General features: G+C 43.9%; 1 protein-coding gene across 1 annotated transcript in view; it reads right to left on the reverse strand.

Moving 5' to 3' along the window:
• The window catches only part of cacna1ea (calcium channel, voltage-dependent, R type, alpha 1E subunit a), a 123,734-nt gene extending 118,131 nt beyond the window's left edge, over positions 1-5,603 (reverse strand). Inside the window, exon 1 of the mRNA XM_076275452.1 lies at positions 5,047-5,603. Within this exon, the coding sequence (XP_076131567.1) occupies positions 5,047-5,603 (557 nt within the window). The remainder of the gene's footprint in view (positions 1-5,046) is intronic.
• Between the last annotated feature and the right edge of the window lie 4,306 nt (positions 5,604-9,909).

Raw genomic sequence — 9,909 nt, forward strand, 5'->3', positions numbered from 1 at the left:
TGTATCAGTGCAGTGTGAGTTCCTGTATGGTCTGAAATTACATTTAAGTAAAATATGAATTTAATTTCCCAAGGCGTTCAGATGCATTACATCCTGAATTCGAACACAATATTCTATAATCTATTATGTATGTGCTAATTAATTTTATGGAGTTGTCAGCTATACACACACACATACACACACACACACACACACACAACACCTGCCCCCTACTCTGAGGTTAAGTGTATATGGACTGTGACTGTGTTGCAGGCATGTCTCACTGTCCAGGCTCTAGCCGATCGCTCCATGCACACGTGTTCAGACACACACACAACGCTCACCTTTCCTTCTGAAATGTCAAGTCAATCTGACAAGATTACTCTCATTAGCTGTCGCTCTGGAGTGCAAAGTGCACCACAATTTGTATGTGTGTGTGTGGGTGTGTTTGTGTGTGTGTGTGTGTGTGTGTGTGTGTGTGTGTGTGTGTGTGTGTGTTTGTGTGTGTGTGTGTGTGTGTGTGTGTGTGTGTGTGTGTTTCGTTTTGCTCTCTCATCTGGGGGAGAATAATGAATAAATCTATTGTGCGAACGGTGCCACCAGCTGACAAAAATCATCCTAAATGACAATGAAAGGTGTGCGGGCCACGGCAATAACACCAGCTGACTGAGCCGGCACTCTTCCGCATTTGGAACCGCTCCAATTAGCCAGATGTGCTGAAACAGAGCTCCAGTAACTGTGCAAGGCAAACCACAGCACTGACATCAGTGTCTGTCTCCAGCACAGCACTGACATCAGTGTCTGTCTCCTGCACTGTTTGCCTTTCCTAGCACTGTGTGTCTGCACTCTCAGACTGGAGACAAGCAGGGGAGGTAAGACAGCAGAATCACTTCCAAATGTATGTAAAATGACTCTTTGTACTGTACTGTGGCAGTAGTGAGTAGGGGGACAGTGTCCTATCTCAGTGGTATGAGATGTTTCCTTAATGACATCCAGTAGTGAGTAGAGGGACAGTGTCTTTGTGAAGTCAAACAGAATACAGTTCGGGATTAATGGGAAGAAAGCTGCATGAAAAAGGAGGAAAAAAACAGTGGTCACAATTTCACTTTCAGTCGGGAATAAGCAGAGAGGAATCAGCTGAGTAATCAATCAAGTCCTACCATTGCGTTCAGTCTGCAACGTCACACGAGAGACGCACCTCCAAGACACAGGTGGCTAATTAAATACTAAACAGGAGTGAGTAGTGGAGACACCACAGCAAACGCTATAACAGACGCTAAAGCAAACGCTGGAGAATGACCTGTGTGTGTGTGTGTGTGCACAAAATTGGGTGCAATCAGGGACATCTAAACGCTGGAGAGACGGCCGGCAAGAGATTTATACCGCCTGAATGTTGGAGCACGTACCAAATGCACGCCTTTAACTGGCTTGGGACACTGATGTCTGTGGAGTTGCGGTTCCATCTGCTGCCCATGCTTAAGGCACAGATTAATGCACAGATTGTGGTTGCTTAGCGATTTAAACAGTGTTTACTAAACTGGATAGCTCTATCGTGTAGCAGGGTGCTAATGGGCCTGGTTTAAACTACAGTTGACACACACTACAGCAGCAGCAGTGTCTCTGGCCCGCCAGGGTGCACAGGACCCCATTGTCTTTCAGAGGAGCTTCCCACTGCCAGCGCTCTTAAATGCTAAACAGGCCACTACCAGCTTCCAATTAAGTGGCACATGCACCTTAGGCACAGAGGGTAAGGAGGCCTCCTATCCCCAACCAAGAGTTGTCACCATGTGCACACACACACACACACACACACACACACACAGACACACACACACACACACACACACACTTGCATGCACACACACACAATACAGACACATGCACATATCCAAACACACATGCGCGCACACGCGTGCACATGCACATATGTGCACAGACTTTATGCTTAGTAACCAGAGGCGCACATATTTCCATATACAAAAAAAAAAACGTATGTAAGATTGTGGCCAAAACTGGTACTGCAATCACTTTTAAATTACTGTAGAGCGATGTATCCCCTCCCCCTCCCCCTCCCCTGCAACCCGGATGCCGAAACACTACTGACTTTGTGATTAGTAGATAGGTGAAGGGTGGCGCATCTGTTTTGGATGAACTAGAGTGGTGGACACCGAAATTTTGACGATTGGTCCTGTCTCGACTTTTCTGACTGAATAGCCTTGAGTGGCCGCCTACAGGCATGCTCAAACATGTCCTAAAACAACCCTTTTTTGTAAAATGTCCTAAAACAGCCATTTTTGTAAAATCCCATTGATTTCTGTTGGAAGACTCATTGCACGTTGATATTAATGCGCCACCATCTATGTTTCAGGCTCAAATATTGAGCGGAAGTTTATACGCGGTTGTGAGGTGTCTGAAAAAATTGTTCCACAATAGCAAATAAGACGGCTGGAAATCATACATTGCGCCGATATATTTCATTTTAATAATCAACGAACACCACTAACCACTCGGTGAGTTGCACAGTTTTGAAAAAGGAAAAGGAAACGGTTAACCCGTGTTTATTAGCATTAGCAACAATCAATATTTATTTAAGTCTGATTGTAACAAACAAAGCAACTAGGTATCTGTCTAGGGCTCAGTATGATGTGATTTCCTTCCTGCAATGGCATTTTGTAAAAAGCTTTTTTTGTAGACTTCTAAGAACCCACATTATTTTGATCACACACTGAGCATGTCTCCACTATGTAAAACTAATTAACGGTGGATTAAATGGACTTTTTTCTATGCTGTTATTTCAGTCTCCCCATAAAAAACAGATTTCTTTCTATCCATTCTGTTTTTTCTTAATAGCTCTTGAGGGAAAAAAATAAACTCCCATGAACTCTGGCTGTTCTGCCTGAAATGACTCACGTCCATTTAGGCTAAAGAAAACAGCACAAACAAATTACGATATGAGCTCATATTAGAGCTCCTGATCAGTTTTGATGGAGCCTTCTTGCCATGGAGCAGAGAGGGAACCTATATGGTGGGACGTATGCAAGCATCTGCCATCTGCATTTAACTCGATTTCCGAGGCAGGAAATAGCATTTGGTTTTCATGCTTCAACTTTTTATAAACAGGTAAATGTCTGTGGCATGGAGATGGGGATGGAGATGCTGTGTCTGTTCTAGGGCTGGGCGATATGGACCAAAACTGATATCCCGATATTTTGGGGCTGATTGGCGATATACGATATCGATACGATATTGATATTTCAAGCAGAAAGAGCGAAGTGCTTCATATATTCACTCAACACAACAATTATGACAACACAGCCAGTTTTAATTATATTAATGTCAGACTGCTCTAACAGAGCTGTGCAAAAAAGTGTAAACAATAACATAGGCCTACAATAGGCATAGGCTACAGTTGCTCTGATAAAGCTGTGCAAATAACAAAAGACCAAAAGTTGACCCTGACTGACAACGCAGGCCTACATTGTACTGCACAATGCAATAGGCTATTTTGGGCACAACAATATTGAAAAAACCTGCGGTTTTGTCACACAATGCAGTTTTTTTTACCTTTAAGGGTTTGATAGGGCCTAGATGACAAGCAAATGTAGATTATGATGGCCTAGACATGTTGCTATCAACAACAAAAAAAGTTTTAAAAAATTAGGCTACTTAAACAACGTAACTGAGTCACTCATCAAGAGTGTGATAGACGCTTCCGTCGTTTTGTATGCGTTCATTTTTGAATGTTCCGGTTCGTAAGAAAAATCCCTATGCACGATTGAATGGGGTTTCAGGAATCATAAAAAATGATGCCCTAACTGCTCGCGAGTCGCGTGCATATCCTCTTAATAAAATCAGTGTTTAGGTTGCCTCCCTGAGGACTTTAGATCTGCTACTGTCGCTAAACGCAAGCATTCATCAGTGTATTTAAATTAGCTAGGCTATGTACCAAAAATGACATTTTACCGTGAGTCGAAGAGCTGTAGCTGCTAAACAGTGTTGTAACTTAAATCTGCGTGTACAAAACCGCTTGGAGTTTGTAGTGCTGCGAGGGAGAACGTGCACACGCAAGGGGCGCAGTTGAGCAGAGCTGCGGCTATCTGAATGGTCTGAACACAGAAGAGCAAGTGGCTTTGATAAAATGGCCCATTATTTGACATAATACCGGTATTACGATATTGTCTAAACTACATATCGTTTTCAAAAATATATCGGTCGCAGTCGTAATACCGATATATCGCCCAGCCCTAGTCTGTTCTGAATGTTCTCTTCCTGTTACCGAGGTTACCCCCTTCTCCTCTCATCTTCCTTCTCCTTATATACTGCATTACGTCTATCCAGCTAGATCCACAAAAACCTCAGCCCTCATGGACTGGTCATAACAAGGAGAGGTTAGGTGAATAGGAGATGAGGATGGATGTCCTCCATTGTTAAAACATGTGGTGCACATCTGAACGTGGCAAGAGAATTATGGCATGTTGGGCACAGGTAAGGGGAGAGGTTGCTATGGGGACCACACTTTATAGACCCCAGGAAGAATAGCTGTTGCTTTGCAAAAGCTAATGGGGATCTAAATAAAAACAAACAAACAAACAGTGAGCTGGGAATTTTTTTTTCTGGCAGCATATTCCTATCAATATGTCAGAAATGAAAAGTTGTCTGTCAGACAACAATCAACGAGGCGGTTTCATATGGGGACATTTTCTGTACATTAGAGTTGTCAATAATCTCTGAGTATGCGCTATGTTGGAATGCCCTCCTGTAAGTGTGATGGATTGACACACCCAGTACTGCTCGGACTAGTCTGCAGAGAGCAGAGTCGATCACGCAGCCATCCACATGTCTGAACAGGTAAGAAACCTTCCCTCTAAACCACACCTTTGGCTGTTGGGGTGTGAACAGGAGGGAGTTAAAGGTTAACTGTGAGAAAGTGCTGCCCTTGAGACCAGATATGTGATTCTGTGTGTGTGTGTGTGTGTGTGTGTGTCTGTGTGTGTGTGTGTGTGTGTGTGTGTCTGTGTGTGTGTCTGTGTGTGTGTGTGTGTGTGTGTGTCTCCATGCGGTACTCACTCCCACTCCTTGCGTCGGGCCTGCGGGGTGCTTTGTATCTTGTGTGCTTGGTGCGCCTTAATGATGTCCCGCTGCTCAATCAGACCCCCCCGCCGCCTCTTAATGGCGCTGGGGCTGATGGTCATGACGGGGTCCAGGCCCGCCGGCGCAGGGAGTCCCCCCGCCACACCCTCCAGGGCGGCAGCCGCCACCAGGTCCAGCGAGGAGGGCAGCATGGCGCCACGGGGCACGTAGAGCGTGTCGCGACTGCTGCTGCGCGACAGCAGGCTCTCCACCAGGCTGGGCGGCTCCAGCAGCGAGCCCGAGCGCGACGACGACATCCCCATCCCCAGGCCCATCCCGGCGCCGGACAGTCCAAAGCCGCTGCGGTGCTTGTGCCAGCTCTCCGGGTCCTCGGGCGGCAGGACGTAGCAGCGGGGAGTCGGGACCCCGCCCATGCCCGGGCACATGCCGCCCACGCGGCTGCCGGCGGTGGCCAGAGGTGGAGGGGGGATGTGGGCATGGCGGTCAGATAAGGCGGCCTGCGCACTGACCGAACAAGCGCCCAGTTCCAGCATCCTGCGGGAGGCTGTCTCTCAGCATAATGCTGCAAAAGAAAGAAGAAGGTGCCCATTAGCTCGGAGCCACTACCGACTATTTATAACAGTGTCTATAAACAATGCATGATTGGTTTAGGCTTTATAAACATTATCATAAGCAATATATTAGGGGCACACATACACTTACACTTTTTCAGTGCCCGTAGTTTTATGAAAGAATTTTGACATAAAGTTCATGCATAATTGCATACAGGTTATAAAGACAACTCTATATGCATGTAACAAACTAGATATATGAGCAAGATATTACCATAAACTGGGAACTCAAATTGAACGAGGATATGATATTATTACATTATATAGAGAACAGAGTGAAATAGATTAAATGGGATGTCATCCGTGTATGCGTGCGTGTTTGTCTCAAACATTTCTTTGTTGTTGATGAATCATCCAGATAATTAGAACCCACCCCCCCTCCCTCCAAAAATCGGAATTGATTTGAACAGAGGCAAATGGAGGTCTGCATTCCTTGGGCATGTTGACATGGACCCCCGGCAGTGACAGGACGGCATTCAAGGCCCTGATCCAGTCCACCGAGCCCATTATACAGGCTCTTAAATCAGGGCATGAAGCCAAGCTGATAGCACTTCAGTAATCACTGCCCTAAATCAGCTGCTTTACAGCTATCCAGAGTTATAAAGGCAGGGAAGAAATCAAACTCAGTCAAAAGGTGGAATCTAGTAGAATATATTCTACCGTGGATGTCTTTCTAACACTCCTGTTGCAGCCTGGGCAAGATGTCAATGACTCAGACACATTTAAAAAGGCAGTGATGGACAATAGATTAGAGAAGCTTTGGAGTTTGTTAAAGAAGCTGCAGTCTAAATTGCGCCTCTGTTTTCTCGGCATCTAAAGGAAAACACATTTAGTGACCCCCACAGAAGCACAGGACATGTTCTAGGTCACTCAGACTCTGTAAACCAGACAGGCTGATATAGATGTGGAGAGCATCACACAGTAATACCACGGCCAGCCTCCCCAGGCCCCATGACAATGTAGCTAGCAGTGGACCCATATGGTCTTGGGAAAACCTTTTATTGTACCTCCTTGTGAAGGATGAACAACATTCACTGATTCCACAGACTGCTGCTTGTCACAATGACTGCTGTGTCTACTCTCCATTTCTCCTGCTCAGCAACAGCCTCCTACATCTCTTTGCCCCAAATGACCACTCTGTGAATAAAATAATTCCTGAAATAGACAGGAAAGCTCAGTGTTGGCCTCAGGAAAACAGTTTGCAACGAGAAAATGTAATTTTGAGGAAATTACCAGTGCATGAAAATATAAACATACTGTATATTAACATAAAATGCAAAACAAACTTTTATTTGGAAACAGTTGGCAGGAGTCATAGTTGATAACAACTGACAGTTGAAATGGCTGAACAGTTAAATAGTTGAGTAGTTTAAATAGTTAAATTATTTAATAGTGAATTATTGTAGTGAGGACATTTATTTTGAAACAGTTGTGGGCAGAGGAAATAGTAGTCTTAAGAGAGCCAGATTGTATGCTTAAAGCCTGAGAATATAGTTTAAAAGTTGAATGTAGATAGTGTAATGGGTGTTGATAGACAGAAAGTTGAATGGATGTTGATAGGCAGATTGTTTAATGGATGTTGATGGATAGTTTAATGGGTGGATGAGTGAATGGTTTGAAGAGGATGAATGGATAGAAAGTTGGAAGGAACGTGCCTTATATCCTTGTAGAATGGAGAGACACAGAGAGTTGGCCTAGTTAAGCAGAAAGCAGTTGATACAGGTGCAATCAGTTTAACTGGCCCTTTGATGGGTCCTAGTTGAGCAGCTGGAAGTTGATACAGGTGCAAATCAAGTTAATTAGTCCATTGTGATGTCATAGTGCTAATGTAAAGTCTATGGGGAAAAATAAGCTTGTTTTTTGTTAATATCTCAAAAAGTATAAAGTTTACAAAATTGAAAAATACATTCCTCAAGTGTCCTTTTCAAGACCTACGTTACAAAGTTTGAACGAAGTTTCTACGTTAAACGGTTGAAGCTGAATTAGACGCAGAAATTTGGTGGGAAGAAGAAGAAGAAGAAGAAGAAGAAGAAGAAGAAGAAGAAGAAGAAGAAGAAGAAGAAGACTTCGGATAACAGAACAGTGCATTTTCATGCACTGTAATTACAGTGTGCAGTAAATTTGTTTGACATCAAATTCTGTGTGTACATAAGATAAAGGGATTCTGGGTAAAAATCCAGCATAATTGTACCACATAAATATTTCAAAGTACATCTATTAACAAACAGAAGCATCTGTTGAATGAATGACACGGTTTCACAAGACTGAATTTATTCTTTCTTTATTTCCCTTGAGTTAAATAAGAATACTGTTACATTCACATCGACAAAGAGGGGATGAGTGCCCTCACCTACCACAGCCTCACAATGAAATGACCACTGAAGAAGAAGTGGAAATATAACCTAAACTCAGTCTTGAAAAAGTACATAATTGCTCCAAAGGCAGGTTTTACAATGTTTTTGAGTAATTGCAAAAGTTCAGACTGTGAAAAGTGGCAATAAAGCACTCATTTTACGTTTCGGACATTTGCTTCACAAGGAGTTATTGACATTCATTGTCCCAGGGAAGAAAATACACAAAAGACATTTGCACTCGCCAAGCCCTGGTGGTGACAGTACACTATAAACATGTTGATTTAATAAACTATTCAAAGTAGGTCATGACATTATGAAACCTGACATTCAATTCAGGGTGAGCATAAAGTTGTGAATCAACAGCTCAGAATCCAATCATGAGAAACATAAATGTTACTGAAAACACACAAAGTTCTAGTTTTCTGATGAAAAGGTCAATTTGTGATCAAACGGAAAAACTCCACTGGGAAGCCAAAAGCACCCTGTATCTAGGAGCAATTCATTGCGTAAAAGCGATCTGTCAGGTCATGCTCCCCCTAGTCTTTGACTTTTACCCTACAGGTACAGTCCTCAGACCCGGTACAGACTCTCCACTATCAAAGGTGTCTTCTCAGTTGGCAGCAAGGCTTCAGTCGGTGGTCCACCAGATGGGACAAAAATCAATAGCATCTGCATCATCAAAAAGAAAAATGACAAGCAAGTTCAATTAGGCTCTCAAAGCAGGCAGTGGAGACCGCCAGCTATGAGTTATGGCGACAACGGCGATTAGATTTACTGAGGTTCTGGAAGTTTCTCTGGCTCGCACTGCTGGGTTCCCAAAGAAAAAAAACTCCAATCTGGGAGATAGAAGGACCCCAAGGAAGCCATCCTTGTCAACTAGTGTGAGATGTAATGTCAGGCAGGAGAAACTGGAGAGGTGTGTGTACAGCTTTTTTCGAGGCTGCTTTGGTTGAGGGAGAGTATTTGTTTTCTCATTTGCAGGGCCGAGGCGCAAATTAATTTCGCTCCTAATGGGCGGGAAAGGCACAGAGCCGCAGCTGACACTGCATACATTTACGAGACTGAGCCAATAAAAACGGAACAAGACAAAACGAAAGGGGGGAAAAACATATACACAAGGAACACATTAGTCCCCTTGCGATGGGAGCGCTGCCATCCATCATGCAAATCCAGGATGGCGCTGGCGTTGCATCTCATTAGATTACAGAGCTGGAATTAGGGCAGTTGGCTTCAACAGTTTGTTTATGTCTCCTGTATTTACCATGGCCCAGATCCCAGGGTACCTCATAGACTTTATCAGAGACAGCGCGTGGGCCCCGGAACAGCACAACTGGGGATAGATGAGCACCGATGCTAATGGATATTGAAAAAAGCGTTCCAGGTGTAAATAGCTAAATGGAATAGTGCGTTGGGAAACAACCTGAGCCAACAGGGTGATTCAGTGTAGGGACTTTTGTTTCTCATAGGAGTCTCCTGCACTTGCTTAAAATATCACGTAGCAGATGGCAAAATCTCTTATCTTATGCTCTGTTCTCGTAAACAACTGACGGAGAACATTAACATGAAAGATGAATGGACAAAGGAGGACTTCTCATCTGTTCTTTCTCTCGAGGCCCGTTGTTTTCCACCGTGGAGCAATTATGGCTGTCACATCCTGGCTTCACACCACGTGAGGGTAAAACAAACACAGAGCGTGCCCTCTTAACAAGCTTTAAACAGTTTACCTAAGCACTGGGTGCATTTCTTCGTCAGACCACACAGTTGAAACATTAACACAACATGCCAGACAGGTAAAGAGAAAAAAATCTTTCGTTAACTTAAACACACTCTGACGAATTCCCAGCCCAACCATGACACTCGAAAGCTGTCATCCA

The sequence above is a fragment of the Alosa pseudoharengus genome, unplaced genomic scaffold (genome assembly GCF_046254945.1).
Source record: "Alosa pseudoharengus isolate Yale_2024_CS ecotype anadromous, Long Island Sound unplaced genomic scaffold, YU_APseudo_1.1 YU_APseudo_1.1_scf_11, whole genome shotgun sequence".
Taxonomy (NCBI): Eukaryota; Metazoa; Chordata; class Actinopteri; order Clupeiformes; family Clupeidae; genus Alosa; species Alosa pseudoharengus.